The following is a 21,448-nucleotide window of genomic DNA, read 5'->3' on the forward strand; positions in this document are numbered from 1 at the left end:
CATTTTTCCAAGCATAAATAATTTCTCAAAATATCATAATCAAATCTCATAATATTCCATGGGCATATTTTATAAAAATTGAAATCACCAACATAACCAAATATTTTCCTTGAAATATTTGAAATTCAAATCGTGCCCAATTTAACATTAAAACCACACCAATTTCAAAATCCTCAAAACCATAAATTAATTTCACATGGCATAAATTGGTGAAATACACATTTTCTTAAATCCGATAAATTCACAAATAATTCCACAATAATTCAAATAAATATTTGGCACATAGAAATTAAATTCCAAATATTTAAATCACACATTATATATTCACCAATTAAATTCCCAAAATTAATTTGAAGGTGGGTCACTCACCTGGAGCACGCAATTAACCCACGATCCACTACGGGATCAATTCTACGACTCACCGGTGCTCCTAGAACAAAATTCACAGACAGTCAAATAAATTAATATTTTATTCGGGTAATCCCCAAATGGGTACCCGGGGAGCGAACACCAAACGATAACTAAAATTTACGAATTATATACCGAATCGAAGCTCGAGTGATGCTAATCACAGATCCGGTCTTAATTTCCGAGGATCGTACCCGACGGGGTTTGAATTTCGCCGGGAAGCTTTTCGGGTTTCGGCTCCACAATTCTCCCAAACCATCGCGAATTGGCGGAAACGGAAGTCGGATTCGAGTTCAGGAGGTCGAACACTGCGGACTGGAGCTGGCCGGAATTTCGGGTACTCGCCGGAACAGTAATTTCCGGCGGGCCGCCACGGTCACTGGCAACCGTCGCCGGCGGCGGCGCGTGCGGTGGCCGTTAGCTGTGAAATTTTGCAGACTTGTAGATTGTGAGGAGAGCAATCCAACGGGACCGGCGGTGAGCAAAACGGAGGTCGGACGGCGGAGAAATCACCGTTTGAAGATTTCCGACCCCTCGCCGGAAAACGCTCCGATCCCGGCGCGTCGGTGGTCCGATGGCCGTGATTTTTGGTGGGTAGGCCGGACTTGAGGAGAGGATCAAGGATAGCTGGCGCATGTACTGTATATCAGCCGGAATAGTGCCGATTCGCGGTGGCCGGCGGTGGAGGGGGAAAAATCGCCGCCAAACTTCGGACGTCCGATCCGGGCGCGTCCGGTGGCCGTTCGCCGTGAAATGTGGAGGTTTTGCCGGAAATGAGGTGGGCAATCTGGATGGCCGGTGCGTGTACAGTAACTAGGCCGGAAAACGTGAAAATGACCGGCGGCCGGCAGGTCCTCTCTCTCTCTTTCTCTCTCCTCTCTCTCTTTCTCTCTCTTCTCTCTCATTCTCTCTCTTCCCCGAGAGTTTTAACAAATAAAAACCCTGCGTGACACTGTTCATGCCACGTGGACCAATCAGAAGCTGACACGTGGCATTACTGTGCACTTAAGCCAAATATATTAAAATAATACGGTACCCGGCGAATTTCAAACGTCCGTAACTTTTTAACCACATGTCCGATTTAAGCGTGCCGCTAGTCTACGGACTCATACCGACGCGTACTTTACAACCATACAAGAGTCAACTCAAAATTACATCACAAAAAAAAGTCAACTCCCGGCACCTTTTGGACAATTTACACTTCAACTTGTTTTGCCCATAACTTTCAAACCGTAGCTCCGTTTTCGACGTGCTACTAGTCTACGAACTCAGGGCGTCATGCACTTCGCCACGGTAGCCTGGTCAACTCGAAATTCCCACTGAGTCAAAAAGTCAACTTTTGACCCCTTCGGTCAACGGTCAACCTCGGTCAACGTGCACGGATTCCGGTGCGATTTGGGACGGGGTGTTACATGGACGACACCGGCGGCCAAATCTCCGGCCGAATGGCCAGCAGACGCGCCGGGATTGGCCTCCAACGCTGGCGACCGGTGTGTCGCTAGTTTGCCCATTTTCCGGCAGCCACCGGTCGTGCAACCGGTCCTTTCCTACTAATTTGGACCCTCTGATTCCGATTCTGAGCTCCAATTAACTCAACTCCCGTCGATTTGCAAGATAGGAAGGGATCAAAACCGGCCGAATCTTTCCGACCAAATTCCGGCCACCGCCGGTCGAATTGAACTCAATGGAGGTCGGTAATGTGATCCTCATCTCACAAGCTTTCCATAGACATATAATTTGTCAATTTTGGATAACGTTTGTGTTTAACCCCCCGGGTACCAGGTATTATTTACCCGAATAAAATATTAATTTATTTGACTGTGTGTGAATTGTGTTCTAGGAGCACAGGTGAGTCGTGGAATTGATCCCATGGTGGATCATGGTTTAATTGCGTGCTCCAGGTGAGTGACCCACCTTTAATAAATATTTTGGGGTAATTAAATTATGCTCATGTGGTGTACTTTAAATATAGTCGGGAAAAGATATTATTTTACATATATTTACCTATTGGTGCTAAATGGAATTTTTGGGTTATTAAGAAATCCCTGATTTTTATTATTGTGATTAAATGGAATTTATTACACATGAGCAAGTATTTTCAGTAATTCGTTATGATTGGATTTTATATTATTTTTGGGCATAATTGGTTTGAATATTTTAAGAAAATTATTTGTTCGAATTGGTGGTTTAATTTTCTTAATTATGCCCGTAGTATATTAATTGTTAAACCGCGTGTTGCGAGGAAAATTATTTTTATCCGTTATCGATGTTTTCGTACCGATTTGTTGAATGAAAATATGTGGGATGGTAAGTGTGAAAATTTGGTATATTTCCCACGGTAATTTTGGAAAACGGTACGGTTGGTTTAATAATTATTTTAGACGCATTCACACAGTATTGGTGTTCTGGTATATGTATATATGGTTCAGCACGCAAGTATTATTATTTCACCCGTGAGTTGCCATTGGACCGTGGGCAGGCAAGTTTGTTATTGGCCACAGCCGCCCCCCTCCTTGGCCGGGATGATGGTTTCAGCAGCGGTACTGTCGGGACGCCGAAGTGCCGTTTGCAAGTTTCTCTCTTTAATCTCCCCGCCAGTCGGTGCTCAGGACGCTGGGTATCGGAGGGCATCACTGGTATATGGTGTGGTGCGTCAAGTACAAATTTTTTGGATAGAAATTTCAAACCCCAAAGAGTACAAAATTATTTATTATAATTTATTACAGTTTATTTATATTTGGGGTATTTATTTATTTATTTGTTGTTTATTAAATTATTTGGTCCCTTGGTTTTCGGGAAATACGAATATCGGGTTTTGTGAAAATGTTTTAAAAGGGGAACATTTCCAACGGAGTGAATAGTGAGGGTTTTGAGAGAAATTGTTACCTCAATTGTTTATTTATTTAATTGTTCGGTATTGATTAATTAAATCCCTTTATTTGGTATATTATTAATATTAAAGGTGTACAGTAGATAGGGTCACTCATTGAGATGATTAGCATATCACGTTTTTAAATTCCGTTCCCCTAGGTCCAGGTTGAGAGAAGTTGATTGTCCGGGACAAGCCCAACGTCTCAGTTCATTGCCGAAAGTCCAAGAAGTATTTCTTCCCTTTTTCCTCTCCATCCTGTATTGTTTCCGTATCTGTCATTGTATAAATTCTACATTTATTGTATAATGCTCTGTATACTGTATTGGACGTGTAGTTACTATCTATGCACTAATTTACTGTTATTTGAAGTACTGAAATTTGTGGAATCAATTTGCAGTATTGTGGGAGGAATAAGGGGATGTTTATAGAAGTGTGTTTTCAGTGCAGGTAATTTTTGGTTAGTCCTACCCTTAGGGGAGGTGCTGCCGGATTTTGCGTTGCAAGGTTCGGTGGTATTTCCCTGGGATCAGGGCTTGTCTAGGATTCGGGGAGGAATTCTGGACGGGTCCTGACAGAAAGCTATGAGTCAACCACGTATGGGAAAGAAAAAGTCTGACATGGGAGAGAGTGATGTGTTAAATAATGTGAAAATGTAGTCACGTGGCATCAAATCATATGAAGGAATACCTTGCTGTATAGTACTCCGAGAGTACTAGAACTTTTTATGATTAATTAAGGTGACTCTTATTTTTTTAAAGGAGTCAATTTATGAGCTAAGGTTTTGGAAAAGAGTACCAAAATTGTACATTAAATTTTGTTTGCCAACAGTACATTAATGGTTGACAATAAGATAATCAATAATACTAAAATTATCAATAATTATCAATTATGTTAGAATTATTAAAATATTTATCAAATTTGTTTATAAAATAATATAGTGAATGACGTAGTAATATTTGATTGCTTTATTTTTGTTATTCATTTATCCATTGAAGAACTTGTTTTCTTATATTTAAAATATATAAATAATATATGAATATGTTAACAAATAATATATCAATATATGTCATTTAATAAATAATATTGATAAATATTTTGGTACCTATAATATTATTGTAAAACTATACTCTACTAATCCATGAAAAATGAATTTAAAAAATTCCACGCCACATCTTTTGATGGCTTTAGCATTATTATTATTTTTTATTATTATTACAACAATTTTTAATTTAAAATTCTGTTAATAACATATCTATGAGGTAGTGACATGGAAATGACTTGTGAGGATCTTACATGGTGAACTTTTTTAGTATGGCTCCTATAATATGCCAAACTTTCATCGTTCAAATAATGACACATCTAAATATATAACTTTTTTTAATTAAAATCTAATAAGGAAAGATCAATTTATAAAATTTGACTGCAACCAACCAGTAATTATTGTTAGTATATGTGAGCAACTGATGGTAAGTCAAATACTGCTTACCATATCAAAATGATATGTGTATATATATATACACACACACACACACACAAATATATACATATGGCTTTGCTAAAATGCATGCCCTTTCTATTGTTGACAATAGATTAAAATATATAGCCTATTATTGACAATAGATTGATGGTGCACTAATATTAATGCATTTTTTAGCAAAACTATGTATAAAAATATTTAGCGACTCTTTTATTAGGATGGATCATCTTTATTAATTATCAAATTGTTCAAATTATTGAGATTTAAAAATATATTGATTAATTAATTTGAGTCTATGTATAATCAAATACTAAAATGGCAAAATAAAACTTTATATGGATTTTTTTGGGGACAAATGGATTAGAGTAAATCTTTAATGTATTTTCAACTTTCAACTCTTGATCCAATCAAAAGTTAATTATATAAAAGGTCTTGATCAGAAAAATTCTATATATGTATATATGTGATCAATAGTTTAAGGTTTTGGGGATTGACGTACTAACATATTAGAATCATACAACAAAATTTGAAAGGCCTAATTAGCTAGAATATATGAATTTGCGCAGCTCATGATCCATTACAAAATTTGATATATATAGGATACATATATACGCACATCTGCATGTCTATAGAGGCCTTTGGCAAATTTCTCGACCGATACACTTAGGGATATTGCCGTGTTTCGGATCCGAGAGCAGAGGATGCATATTTGGATTATTGCGCTTTTTCTTTTGAATATCCTTTTGTCCTAGGTATGAAATACTATGGCCGAGGACCCATGCAACTTACATGGTAAGCCATCTTTCCCTGCTGTATGTATAAATTCCTTTCAAAATAATCTAATAAATATAAATATTTTACCGGATATATACGTCCCCATCTGCTATGAGATATGTGTTATAACTATATATTTATATATATGTATATAGGATCTTTTTATAGTATGAATGTCCGTATTTTTTTATCATGTGAACATTTATAAAAAAGATAATTTTAGAATGAATGGAAATAATAATACTAATAGCGCCCTGCTAGTTTATCACTGCACTGCTAGTTTTCTTGGTTTTTTCCTTCAATTTTGCAAATGGAAATAATACATCTTAATCATGTAGACAGCGTAGGATAGAGGCTAAAGGCTAGCGCAATTAATTTACACGCACCAAATAAATAACAGTAGTATTACAGGTGTTAAAATATTCACCAAATTTATTTATGAAGTTACATATGATAAGATATTATGATTGTTATATATTTATATAAGTTGACTGAACTCTTAAATTAAAAAATGGATTAAAAAAAAAAGCTAATTAAATATATAATATGATTGAACTCTCAAATGAAAAAAGTGAAAAAAATAAGCTAATTTAATATTGCCGCAGCATCTGCTATATTATTTGATCGATAACTTTGATGAATATTTTGATAAATCTAATATTATAATATAACTAGTTAGTCTAATTTAGAAAGTAAATTGTGAAACAAATTTTGAAAAAAGAACTAGACAAATATGGGTTGAATAAATCAATGGATAATTTTAATGGCCCTTATAAATAAAAATTCGATTATAAATCATATGAATAAAAAAAAAAAATCCAATGGGATTGAGAATAACAATTACAGTTACATTAATGTGATTATTTAATAGACATCAAGATTTAAATTAGAAATTTCATATTGAATCAAATTTTCTTTTCTTTAGGATAGTAATAAGAACTGTGACTTCATATACTTTAATAATGAAAATTGAATTTTTGAGACTGACAATTATCATTCTTTTCTAAGTGCACCAATTCATCTACGAATCCCAAAACGAGAAGCCCAAAGAATTTTTCCTTTTTTGGAGAAAGAAAGCACAGAGTATTGATAATAGCGCCAGCCCATAAAATGAGAAACCAACCAAAATCATGGGCTATTAACATATTAAAAAAAAAAAAAAAAAAAAAATCACGGGCCCCATTCGCAAATGAGATGGAACAACTGTTATAATTGTTCTTTAAAGTCCACTGCAAACTGATAGAAATTGAATTTCGCAAGAAACAAAACAGAAATCTACTGTAGATGGTTATCGAATAAAGAATAAAGAAAAAATAACATCGAGTTCCAACATACCGAAGATCCATGACCAAAACATGAAAGATTTGGACTTACTCGCATATGTATAATAAGAGATATTAGGACGCGCTTGCGGTACTAACCAAGGACACTTTGATTGTTTAATTAGTAATAATCAGTTTCTTTTTAAATTTTGTCAGTTTCAAATAGGATCTAATAAAAAAATAGAATTTGTATCTATTTTATTTATTTGACTATTTAGGAAATTATCAAAGGATGTGGATCCTCCCCTTATTTAAATTCTACTTAAGTTATCTAAGAGCATTTTTAAAAGTGAATATGATTGTTTTAATATGATATATAAATTGATATTATATAAATTTAAGTGATATAAATATATATTCGTTTTAAAATTTTTTTCCAATGGTAGCATTTATAAAAAAACTATTTATGACTATTAATTAATTATACATTTTATAAATTTTTTTTTTTGAAAAATTAATTTTTATGAAAAATTTTGAATTTAGGAATCTTTATAATGCCTAAAAGTAAATATTTACTGTGACAATGTTTAAGCCACATCAAAGTTGACATTCATTATAAATATTACCTTTGGAAAGTAACGTCTCTAAAATACTATGTATAAAAAAATGCCCATTTATCATTATTGATGAACAATCCAGCTAGACTTGCATATTAGATGATAACTTAAATGGTTACTATTAAAATATTCATTTTTAGGATTTTAATATAAAAAATAATATAATTAAATGCTTCAATTAAATTTACCATATAAATTGGCGATTATTACCAATGATGATAAATAGTAAGATTTATGTGTATATTACTTATTTACAATGTTTATTTTCACAATTTATATTCCCATTAAAGATGCTTTAAGACTAATAACTATTTCCATTATGGTACATTTGTGTATGACCAAACACAAATGTGAAAGGAAGAAGGGCGACTTCTTTCATGAAGTCACCGGTGATTGCTGAAGTCGCGACAAGAATGTAATGAACCGGCACTTCATAACCAAATTCCTTAGCAAACGAATACATAGTATAATCCCAGCAATGAGCATATTGGCCCGAGCTGACGATTCTATCTAACAGCAATCTCGCATCCATGGGGGTAGTCTTCTTTAACCATATAGTTTTATCCCTAATAAAATAATCCGTTAATTGAGCCAAAAGATATATGCTCCCTTAGGTAAGTTTATATGATTGGAAAAAAAATAAAAAAATAAAAAAATAAAAAAATAAAAAAATAAAAAAAAGTAAGTTTATATGGATAATTGGCAAAAGAGAAAGCATCAAACCTTATCATCCACCGAGAAATTATTCGTACATGACCATGTGTGGGGTACTAATATGGTACACACATCCATGAGAGGTAGCCATATTAATTTCAAATACATTCACGTCTTCATATTGTCCAATTGAACAAAATAACATCATTAAGCTAACGTCAAATTTTCCCATTCCTTAATTTTCTATTCACTGTATAATTCTCCCTTCATCAACGGTTCTTTCCAATTTTCTACTTTCCATTTTTTCCTGATCATCCGAGAAAACTGATAAGTGATTAAAGGAAAATTTCATCGTTCCATATTTAGAGTATATATGTGGATGAAAACCAACATATGGATAAATAATAATGTGACAACTAATAGAATTGAGTGGAGGAAAATATTGTTCCATATTATACATATATAGTCTGACTTTGATGAAGATACCTTTAATTTTTTAATTAGTTGAGGATAAGTGGATTTTGTAGAGTATATATGTGGATGAAAACCAATATATGGATAAATAATCATGTGACAACTAAAATAATTGAGTGGAGGAAAATATTGTTCCATGTTATACATATGTAGTCCGACTTTGACGAAGATATCTTTAATTTTTTAATTAATTGAGGATAAGTGGATTTTGATTTCCTTGCATATGCTCTTGGCGGTCTAGCTAGATTCAGAATTTGAGCCTGTTTCTACAATTCTTGGAATCAAACCAGAGCAATATATTATGGAAGAGGTACAGAATCATTATCTCCTAGTCTATGAATCAAAGCTAGATAAAATTATAATTCCTCAATTACCTTTGATTTGTATAATACCCCAGCGCATCTTTGTTTTTGGAAAAACTGTTCTATACCAATCCATCTCGACGCTTTAATGTTCCACAACATCCATCACATTTAATACCTTCAGTTCATAATTATTATGGAATTAGTTAAGTCTGTAAGTGAATCCACTTTCTATACCAAGTTCTAGCAAGCTGTCTAATTAATGTTCACATTGGAATAGTGCCCTCTAAATAAGTCAAAATTGTACATATATAGAATAATGGTGATTTCAATTTTTCTAATTAATGCTAATTAATTCAGATGGAAAATATGAAAAATGGAAGTCTGGTTTTGTTTCCTGATCAGTTTCAGATGTAATTGGTTCTTCATCCAATTCTGCATTTTCTGTAATCAGATAGACCAAATAAAGTTCAGTACTTTCACTGCTAGAATCGCATTGATAAATGATGCAATAAATGCGTCGCACAAAATAAACAATAATGTATCGCACAGCGTCACCTAACGTCCTGTCGCTAAATCCATAAGACAACAAGCGACGCAGCATGAGAGTCACCTATCTTTTAGTTTTTAGCGACATATATTGACTTTTAGCGACGCATTCTATCAATCCACTTATAGCGACGTATTATTTAGTGATGCTTCACCACAATGTCGCTAAAAATATATTAGCGACTGTTTCATATAGCGTCGCTAAATATATTAGTCGCTAATGAGTCGTCTATTTAGCGACGCATTAATAAAGTCGCCTGTTTAGTGACGCATTAATAGAACTGACTATTTAGCGACGCATTAATAGAATAGCTTATTTAGCGACGTAATAATAGAATTGCCTTAATAGAGTTGCCTATTTAGTGACGCATTAATAGAGTTGCCTATTTAGCGACGCATCGACACTTTTAGCGAGGCATTATTTGTTAATGTGTTGCCCCTTCTTTTTTTTTTTTTTAAATTTTTTCAAATTTTGTGAAAAATGATTAAAATAGTAAAAATATAAAAATAATTAAAATACAAAAAGAACGAAAAATAACTTTATCCAAAATAATTAGAATACAAAAATTTAAAATAAATATTTTTTCATAACAAATTAATTATCAAATAAATTAAATATCATCTCATTGATATATTTTTACATAATTTGTAAACTATTGTATTTTTCATAACAAATTTAATATTAATTAAAATCCATGATTGCATACTCATTGAGATGGAAGTTGACGTCCTCTTGTTGATGATATTATACCCTCATGCTGCATATGGAAAATTTAAAAAAGTTATTAACACTTATGTAAATTAAATAAAATATTAATCATTATTAAATTTGTAACTTAGTAAATAAAAATTTAAAGAATATTACCATTGTTTTTAAGATTTGGCGAGACACATTTCTCCCTTCATAGTCATTATAAATATAATCACTCTCACATTCATCCTCATTATCATTTTCATCAATACTTGGCAACTATATGACAAATGAATTGTGAGCTATTATAGTATCTCCAAGAACATCTTCTTCAACAAAAGTACGATATTGTGGTGAAGTTAAAACAATAAATCATCTTGAATCAAGTTGATCTTCAACATAAAATACTTGTTGAACTTAGCAAAACAATGTCAAGCAATATCACAAACAAAATTTCTACAAAAGCAAGATTAATAAAACCCAACGAACTTAACCTGCAATTAAAATGATAAAAAAAAAAAACCCATCTCATGTCTCCGCCAACCACAAAGAAAAAAGAAACTCACCTAAACGATGGAGACAAAGAAAGAAGAAACCCAGAAAATCATGAGGGCGACATAGAGAAATCCAGTTTCCCGGCCGATGACAACGTAGGCAAATGAAAAATGAAACCCCAAATATCTCACTCTTCAAGTCTCTCTTATATTGCTTCCAAATCTAATATCTATTAGGTGGTGTACGTGATGTAGTTTTAAAAAAGAAAATGGATTCAAAGGAGCGCATAAAAATTTTAAAACGCGCCAAAAATTTTCAAAAAATGACAAAAAGTGCCTTTTCTCCCAATTGCATTTTTTTTTTCTTTGATTAATTTTTTATTTTTCATCTATAAATAAAAACTAAAAATATTTCTTAAAAATGCGAAGCAAAATATCGAAGATTGCTGTTTATCTTTCTGTTTTTCAAGTACACCTTTATTCTTTATAAAATTTGCATGTCTTTTAAAATTTTTGTTTTTTTTTTAATTGAGAGAACATACGACGCATTCTCTTCAAGAAGGTCGCCTGTTCTTGAATCGTGGGATCAAATGATGCATTATGGTCGAAAAGCGTCGCCTGTTTCATTTTTTATATTTTCTTTATAATCTTTAAATAATTTTTTAATTGTTCATCTACAAATATATTCATGTAGCAATCCAATGAACATAAATTCTATTGATCTAAAAATAGAAAATAGTTTTATCAATGCTCTTCTCAGTTATTCACATATATGTGTATAGATAAGACACAAAATATCTCAAGATCTAATTTGAGATAGGGTACCGAATATAAAATTCTAATTTAACAAGTATTTATTGACCAATTTATCTACATAGTATGTTAAATAAGCTTAACTTTCATGTGTTTGTGGTCAATGATAGTTTACTTATTTTTAAAAATTGAAAGTCTATTAAATTGCTTTTTTTATAATAAAAAATAAAAACATTTGAAGGAACAGGCGATGCAATTCCATTAAAATGCATCTCCTATTCCATTTTTTTTTAATTTTTAATTAGTTTTGTTGATTGCTCATCTATAAATTAAAAAAAAAAAAGCATATTTGCAAAATTAAAAAATTACTAAAAATAACTTTCAAATTGAAAAAAAGTTAAAAATTGGTTGGGTGAAACGGCGATGCAGTTGTTGACAAATGCATCGCCTTTTTGTCTATTTAGCGACTCTTTCTTAAAAGACTACGTGGCCTAAATCTATATTAGTTAACCACATATACACCGGAACACCAATACTGTATGAGTGCGTCTAAAATAATTACTAAATTAATTATAACCGTACCGTTTTTCCAAAATTACCGTGGGAAATATACCAATTTTCAAATTTACCATCCCACATGTTTTCCTTGAACAAACCCGGTACGATAACATCGATAACAATAAAACAATAATTTTTCTCGTAACACGAGGTTCAACAAATAATATTACACGGACATAATTATAAAAATTAAACCACCAATTTAAACAAATATTTTCACAAAATATTTAAACCAATTATGCCCAAAAATAATATTAAAACCACATACGATTTATTATTGGAAATACCTTGCTCATGCATAATAAATAAAATTAAATCACAATAAAATAATAATTAAATTGCACCACATGAGCATAATTTCAAACATCAATTAAACACCAATTAAATATAATTGATTACCCCAAATTAGGTTTAAAGGTGGGTCACTCACCTGGAGCACGCAATTAACCTAAGATCCTCCATGGGATCAATTCCACGACTCACCCGTGCTCCTAGAACACAATTCACACACAGTCAAATAAATTAATATTTTATTCAGGTAAATAATATCCGGTACCCGGGGGGTCTAACACAAATGTAAACCAAAATTGACAAATTATATGTCTATGGAAAGCTTGTGAGATGAGGATCACATTACCGACCTCCATTGAGCTTAATTCGACAGGCGGTGGTCGGAAAGCTTTGGCAGGTCTTGATCCCTTCGTATCTTGCAAATCGATGGGAATTTAGTTAATTGGAGCTCAGAATCGGAATCAGAGGGTCCAAATTAGTGGGAAAGGACCGGTTGCACGACCGGTGGCCATCGGAAAACCAGCCGATGGGGAGGAAGCCGACTGCCTGCATTACGCGCCGATCCCGGCGAGTTAGCCACTCCACCGGCCGGAGATTGAGTGGCGGAGGTCATGCCATCGCGGGTCACCGGTCTGTCCAGTGCGTGTGGCCTGCTGCCGTTCGCACGGTGATCAATCAGCCGGAGATGAAGGAGGAGGAAAGTGGACCCGTCGGGGGAGAAAAGAAGAAGAAGAAGAAGAAGAAAAGAAATTCCCCCCACGTCCACACCCCCCCCTTTTCCCCACGTGGGGAGAAGAAAAGAAAAAGAAAAAGAAAAAGGAAAATAAAATAATTAAATAATATTAAAAAATAATATTATTATATAAAATAACAATAATAAAATAATTTGGTATTAAGCATGGTTGACATGTGGCATCTCAACATAGTGACACATGGTCACATTTATTAAGTCACACGTGGCACATCGTTACATGTTAAAAATAATATTAAAATAATACAGTATTTGAAAAACTCTACAGGTCCATAACTTTCAAATCATATGTCCAAATCGGACGTGCTGCTAGTCTACGGACTCCTATCGACGAGCACTTCACAACCATGCATGATTCAAAGCTCAACTTTGCATGAATAAAAAGTCAACTCCGGCACCCCTTGGACAGTTTGGACCTCAACTTGTTTTGCTCATAACTTTCAAACCGTAGCTCCGTTTTCAACGTGCTACTAGTCTACGAACTCGTGCCAACGTGTACTTCGTAACGGTACCTCAGTCAACCTAAAATTCCAATCGGAACAAAAAGTCAACTTTTAACCCCTTGGGTCAACGGTCAACGGTCAACGGTCAACCTCCGTCAAAGTTGGAAAATTTCCGTTGTACTTTGGGACCGGATGTTACAGAAGGTCTTTGTTTGTGGTGTCTAATACTTGTAAAGGCTATGTTCCCTTCAATTATCTGTGGGGTCAGAAAAATTGCTGATCTTGGTTCGAACACATTTTACTTTTTCCCTCTCAAAGTTATAAAAAAAAAAGAAAAAAAAAAAAGAAGGCAGGGGGGGGGGGGGGGAAGAAATACCTTTCTCTACTTTGGAGTTATGCTTATTAGGAATTTTCTGGCCTCTACTTAGGTGTGTTTGTCAATGGATAGATTGGCATCTCAAAAAAAGACCTAAAAAGTCTTAAGCTAGATGAAGCACACAGAAATATCCTATGGGACATTGATAATTGAAAAGAAAAAGGAAAGTGCTCTAAGGAATAGGATGCTCAATGCTATGGTAAATTCTGCAAAAAACAAAAAGCTGATATTTTGTTCGTTGGTTTTGTAGAAAACTAGATTATTTTCATGGGATTCTGTCATTGGTGAGTATATTTGTTAACTAGGTTTAAAAAGCCATATTACAAACTAGTACAGAAAACTTAAGAAAGCAAGCTTCATGATTACTGTTCACGCGTACTGTTTACTTGTGTTTAAACATTCTTGTTTTTTCTTATATATATATATATATATATATCTCTATATTTTTTTTTTTTGGCTAAAATACCTGTGTATAAACATCAATCTCAATAAACAAAATATCAATTATTCTTTACTTCATCATGTGGCCTGATGCAAATTGATGGCCTAATATGTTTTTCCTGTAGGCTTGTTGTCCTGGTTTTTGATTTTTTTTTTTTTTGGTCATATTGCAATAACTATCAGCTTAGTTACTAAAAGAGAGTTGAGTTACGATCATAGACTCCTTAAATTGCCATGTATTGGAAACATGAAGTCTTGTTTGATTATTTGACTAAATGTATGCTAGTTTGCCATTTATTTTGCCAATGTGGTTTACTTCAGTTAGCAGGAATAAGAAGCTGGAGATTGATGTTTATACACAGGTATTTTAGCCCAAAAAAAAAATTCTAAAAAAAAAAAAAAAGATGTTTAAACACAGGTAAACAATTCACGTGAACAGTACGCATGAACAGTTTGCGTGAACAATGGTATTTATATACCAGAAAAGAAAAACAATATGCATATGTCCATGCTTTTTCTGAATTCACTTTCTGAGAGTGCATGTTAATAAGTAATATGAATACATTGGTTGAAACCTATGATTATATTCCTTTCAAAAATAAAATCTGTGTGATTTGATGGATCAGCATTCATTTGTATACATATAGAGGACACATATCTTAATGCATATCATATTTACTTCAAAGCTGTTGATCCTATTGTACCCTGTAAATTGGTTAAAATCGCTCGAGTAGAGCATGCTTTAGTAAATTTTTCGGTGTTATTTGTAGGCATGCCAACAATGCATTCTTGTTGGTTATCTAGCAGTACACATCTTTTGGAAAGAAAAAATGGAAAGACAAAAAGAATGCAAATTGAACAAATATTTATTGAACTTAACTTTCGGTAAATTGTTCACAACACAAACATCCAAGTTACAATTTATAAGCTAGTGAGTTACAAAAATTTCAATCCAATCATTTCACAACATTCATTATCATTATGTTCTTTTCTGGTACATTTAAAATGTGTTCATGGTACAATTCAACAACCAACTTGCTTTAGCACTCACAATGTCACTAGTATGGAGGCTAATAGTTGCAATGTGCTCAAGCATCAGATGGTTCATATGATGCATTTCCTCCAGATCAATCAATCTGTATCAGCTTACACAAGCACAAGCATAAGATCCATCTGCTTCTTTAAGCATGACCTGCCATGGCCCTGGCAACGTTTGAACTACACAGAAAGAAGCACATTAGTGAATCTTGCATCTCCTGCTGCCAAAGAAACACCTGTTTCCAAGGCTACCTTAGCAATCAAATATTCCTCAAGCTTGGTGCAGGCAGAGCTATAACCATAATTACAAGAAGAAAAATTATTATTATATTTTTTTTTGGGGGGAACAAGTCCATTTATAGGAAAAAGTAGAAACAAGCAATTGCAAAGGCACATATGTCAAATACATAAATGATAGATGAAGAGATTTGAGCATGCAAAACAAAATGCACTAGGAGTGGATATATAAAGCCTAAAAGGTATAAAAGAAATGACTACTCATGATATGGATGTTTCTGCATCAGATCAAGCATGTAACCAAACAGTAAAAACCTAAAACATATAAAAAAATTGCATTGATAATGGTAAAAACTGATGTGTAGATAGATTGTAACATTAGTATGAAAAACGAATATGATAAAAACTTGGAAAAAAGGTTGTCAAGGTTTGGGATATAACGACATTAACAGTAAATAAATATGATAACTTAGGTGAAATCAACAGCATAAATTTGCTTGCTCGTGAATTACACACCCTGAATACCAAATGAAGATTTACAAATTACAACCAGCAGATATCATCAGAAGTTAATATTTACATAACTGGACTATAGTGTGCAACATACTTACCCTTTAGGCAAGTATGCTTTTGCCATTAATGGTTCCAATTCAATTGCCTTGTTCGTTGCCATTAATGATTACAACCCTTCCTTCATGCTTCGCATTATCATTTGAACTGCACAGAAACAAGTATTTTTTGTTAAAAAATAAACATAGATTGATATGTTCAACTCTCAACCCGCTTCTATATGAATATGCACAAAACGGCTTGTAATTGGAACAAGAAGCTTTTACCACATTTCAAGAAAAATGTCATCTCCAATCCCAAATACATGAAGACAGTAATCATAATCAAGCTCCCATAGGGTAAGTTTCCATTCCTGTGGTTGGAAGTAACCCAAAAGGTAAAGAATATAGAAATAATTTAGGAAGTAAAGGAGAAAACAAGAATACTACAAAGTCAGCTTCTAAGAAGCATATTAGTTACTGGGGTATTGACGGAATAGAGCTTCACTATCATTCACAACATAAGGTGCTACTGCTATTGTCTTAGGAATTAATAAACATATGGTTACTGACAGCTGCACTTAGGACAAAGATTCTACAAATATGGAACGAGAGTAAATTAAAAAGCAATTTTTTTAATAAAATACTATTAAACCACTGCCAAATTGGTTGAAATATCACAGTTGTGTGCATGCCAAAATAACTTCCATGAAGGAAATTTCAACAGCAACCTATACACAAGAAGCAAGCAAAAGCACATAGGATACATATGGTGCTTAACAAGCACATCGCAAAGTTTCGTACATACTTAGTTTACCAACCAAACAAACACATATATTACTTGACTACATCACTAGGCAAACATTTTAAAGAAAATAAATAATAAAATTACAAGAGCTATAAAATTCTTAACATCATATTGGTCTTTCGTCTTAGTATCTTTCTGAATTGCTTCAAGCATATTATTAGATTTCTCCACTTGGATACATAAATGATGAACTTCACCGATAAGTATATCTATTTTGTCTAGTTTAGCTTCCCCTTCTTTTGCCCAAATGAATTTATCACATCCTTTTTCCTGTGTCAAGTAAACATATATAATTTAATTATTTTATAAGCGAAAACAAATGAAAATTAAACAGTCCAACAATTATATACAACCTGTTCTCCATCTAAGCATTTCCAGAATTGACGATTTGGGTTCTTATCTGTCCTTGATGTTTTTAAATGCATATATTGCCCACATAAGCACATCCGGATCGGTTGAACATCACTAGTGCTTGTTAACATGCTTACACAACTAATCTCAACCTCTGATTTCTAAAGAAGACAAGGTAGGATTTAATAAGCTATCAAAAGCCAAACGACATATATCAAAAAACTAAAACAAAATAAAAAATAAAACATTCATGTTTCGCTTGTGATATTTATATCACTTATATCACTATAATGTAAACATAGATGTTTAGATTGAGGGAATCGAATGGCATGCAAAGTAGTCTAAGAGAACCATATAAAGGCAACCATAGATAGTATTTACATGCTCTCACATATGCTTTGTAGTCTCAGAGAACCATATAAAGGCAGCTATAGATATTTGTATCGATTGTTCATAATTGCTTTCTAAAGTAGCAAATAGCATTGAAGATGCTCTAAAGAGAACCACATCAAGGCAGCCATAGATAGTATTTACATGTACCAAATCCAATCCTTGGTAGAACCAAAATGAACCATATAGGAAACTTCAAAATGATGCTAAGAGCTAAAGTGGACTGCCGACTTGGAAAAACAGTAACAACCAACGATAATTGTTTCACAAATATTGGATATAACTAGGAACAATCAAAGATAATTGTTTCAGAAATATTGGACATCACTAGGAACAAACCGATCTGCATGCAAAAGCTAGATCAATGGCTCGAACTTAAAAACAAAAAAAGAAAGCTTTTTTGTTTTGTTTCTGATACTCTTTGCTCATAATCAGCCTACTTGAAGGAAACATACGTCAAAAAAGCTGTTTATTTTTTTTAGCATTCGTGCAGTTCCTTGTAGCTTAACATAGTGAAAAGTGCACTAAACCTAGCTCTAACCTATTAAAAAAAAAAAACATCTTGGACATGTTCGTAAGAAGCTCCAATTAATGTCTATCTCACAACCAAGCAAGCACTGGTGCAAAATCAAATGTAGAAGAGAAGAACAATCGGATTCAGAATAACAAGAAAATTCAACATCAACACAACCGACTAAAATCTCATTTCTCTTCTAGCAAATGGGATTTCAAAAGCAATTCAGACAAATACTTCAATTTCTACTAAGTCACAAAATGTAGAAAAATTTAAAAAAGGTTCAAAAGATGTAAATACTTCAATTCAGACAAATACAACCGACTAAAATCCCATTTCTCTTCCACCAAAAGCAAACAAAAACTACCCCGATTCCATTGAAGTTCCAGATTTGACCCAATCCCTAGATGGTGGAAGCAATGGACAATATGGGATTTTCTGTCCGGTGGAAGTAGTGGAGAATGGTAGTGGCTCAACGTCATGTGCAAACTGGAGATGGTGGTGGCTCAACATCGCTAGCACGGTAGGTGGAAGTGGCTTAACGTCACTGCCATGGTACGAAGGGAAGAGAAGAGAAATATGCGAATGGGAAGGGAAGCTTTGGCCAAACATCTCACGTGAGAATTGCAACTCAATCTCCACCATTGATGCCAGATGTGCAAATTAAAGGGTAGGAAATTTCATCACATGTTTGGTCTGCATATAACCCATACGGACGCCCCTCATAGTAGATGTTCTGATATATACATATATAATTTTAATATGGTAAGCAGTATTTGACTTACCATCAGTTGCTCACATATACTAACAATAGTTACTGGTTGGTTGCATTCAAATTTTATAAATTGATCTTTACTTATTAGATTTTATTTAAAAAAGGTTATATATTTAGATGTGTCATTATTTGAACGATGAAAGTTTGGCATACTATAGGAGGCATACCAAAAAAGTTCACCATGTAAGATCCTCACAAGTCATTTCCATGTCATTACCCCATAGATATGTTATTAACAGAATTTTAAATTAAAACTTGTTGTAATAATAATAAAATAAAGCCATCAAATGATGTGGCATGGAATTATTAAATTCATTTTTCATGGATTAGTATAGTTTTACAATAATATTATAGGTACAAAAATCTTTATCAATATTATTTATTAAATGACATGTATTGATATAGTTTTTGTTAACATATTTATATATTATTTAGATATTTTAAATATATAAAAAAAAAACAAGCTCTTCAATGGATAAATGAATAACAAAAATAAAGCAATTAAATATTACTACGTCATTCATCATATTATTTGATAAACAGATTTGATGAATATTTTAATAACTCTAATATTATTGATAATAATTGATAATTTTAGCATTATTGATTATCTTTTTGTCAACCATTAATGTACTGGTTGGCAAACAAAATTTAATGTACAATTTTGGTACTCTTTTCAAAGACCTTAGCTCATAAATTGACTCCTTTAAGAAAATAAGAATCAACTTAATCAATCATAAAAATTTCTAGTACTCTCGGAGTATTGTACAGCTAGGTATTCCTTCATATGATTTGATGCCACGTGATTACTTTTTCACATTATATAACACGCCATATTAGACTTTTTCTTTCCCATACGTGGTTGACTCATAGCTTTCACTCACTCTCTCTCTTCTGCAACCACAAATGGGAATAATCCTCGCACAAACCTTTTATATGAGATTAGCAATGATTGTTATAGTTTTAGGCCAACACAAAATGTGAATGATTTTCCTTTATTGAGCCTTAAAGGCTTTGGACTTTGTTTTATTTCCTACGTTTGTCTGGAAAAATGAGGGTTTTGATCAATTTTTTTTGAATAAAATAAAATAATAATTTTGAAGATTGGGGGTTGAGAGTTTTAAGGAAACACAATTCTGTGTTTGGGAGATTGATGCTCACACGTACTTTTGAACGTTCTTTTCAGTTTTTCAAAAAAAATACAAGGAAAAATGTTTTTTGAGAAATACGTGAAAACCTAAGAGAAAAGCAGAGATAGCGTGGTAAAGCAATGGTATGCAAAAAATTCGAAGGAAAGGTTTTGGAGGTGCCGTGTCCAAAATCTTTGTAGCCATTGTATATTGAGAGATGTTTTTCACAACACTCCTGCACCGGTGGACGAAAAACGTTTTAAGGACACTGTGGTACCACACAGGCCTCAGTCAATTTTATAAAGAGCAGATTAATGCTAAGATATACAAGTTCTAATATGTTTTATTATTTTATGTAATTTTATTTTATTGTTTTAATTTATCCACATGGTGTGGATTTTCTTAGTTGTTTATATTAGCAGCTGAATTTGAAATGTCTTCTTTTAACTGAATGGATGCTCTATTTATTTTCTCCCGAAATCTGCAGGCTAGATTTGCTGGCGATGATGCCCCAAGGGCAGTGTTTCCCAGTATTGTTGGCAGTCCTCATCATACTGGTGTTATGGTTGGGATGGGTCAGAAGGATGCTTATGTAGGTGATGAAGCCCAGTCTAAAAGAGGTATCCTCACTTTGAAGTACCCAATAGAACATGGTATTGTTAGCAACTGGGATGATATGGAGAAAATTTGGCATCATACCTTCTACAATAAGCTCCATGTTGCCCCTAAAGAACACCCAGTACTTCTTACTGAGGCACCACTCAACCCAAAGGCCAATAGGGAGAAGATGACCTAAATCATGTTTGAGACCTTCAATGTGCCAAGGGCCTATTTGGCCATTAAGTTTTAAAATAGTTTTCTATTCTATAAAACAGAAAACTGTTTCCAAAACAAAAGATTTCCTATTTCGATATCAGTTTTCAAAAACAATTTTACAAAACAAATTAAAAAAAAATAGAAAATATTAAAATAATATTTTCTGTTTTTTAGTTTGAAAATAGTTTTCAAACATCACTGGCCAAACATCTTTGTTTTCAAACAACAAATAAAAGCAGTTTATTTTTTTTATTTTTAAAATAATATTTTGAAAACTGAAAATAGAAAACAGGGCTAAACAATTTCTCAATAGATTTCATATAAAATTCCTCAAATATATTTTTATTTAATATTTTGTAGATTTTAGCTAAACAATATTAAATTGTAAATACACATTAATCAAATAATATTAAAATTGTTAGTTTATAGATATGTTTAGATAACCAAAAGTAAACATACTTTCAACATTTAATAAATAAATTTTCATTTTTAAAACAAAAATATGTAACTGTAATTTACAAAAATATGTAACCGTAATTTATTCATTCATATATAATATAATTTATAAACATGAATTATTTAATTATTTTAAATATAGTTTTATTTTTTTGTAATTTTTTAATAAATATTTTTAAGGTTTGAATATTGATTAAT

The 21,448-nt window shown here is 32.8% G+C and overlaps 1 protein-coding gene and 1 pseudogene across 1 annotated transcript; one reads left to right on the plus strand and one right to left on the minus strand.

Moving 5' to 3' along the window:
• The window catches only part of LOC107427632 (actin-100-like), a 35,259-nt pseudogene extending 16,541 nt beyond the window's left edge, over positions 1–18,718 (minus strand).
• A 1,400-nt stretch (positions 18,719–20,118) lies between these two features.
• On the plus strand, positions 20,119–20,774 carry LOC132799421 (actin-85C-like). Its single transcript, XM_060811235.1, has 2 exons — positions 20,119–20,145; positions 20,466–20,774. The coding sequence occupies exons 1-2, from the start codon at positions 20,119–20,121 to the stop codon at positions 20,772–20,774; spliced, it is 336 nt and encodes a 111-aa protein (XP_060667218.1).
• The last annotated feature ends 674 nt before the right edge of the window (positions 20,775–21,448 follow it).

The sequence above is a fragment of the Ziziphus jujuba genome, chromosome 9, assembly GCF_031755915.1.
Source record: "Ziziphus jujuba cultivar Dongzao chromosome 9, ASM3175591v1".
Classification (NCBI taxonomy): domain Eukaryota; kingdom Viridiplantae; phylum Streptophyta; class Magnoliopsida; order Rosales; family Rhamnaceae; genus Ziziphus; species Ziziphus jujuba.

Coding starts and splice junctions, on each gene's coding strand:
- LOC132799421 (XM_060811235.1), top strand. CDS start 20,119: ATGGTATGCAAAAAATTCGAAGGAAAG. Junction 20,146..20,465: donor GCAAAAAATTCGAAGGAAAG/GTTTTGGAGGTG, acceptor CGAAATCTGCAG/GCTAGATTTGCTGGCGATGA.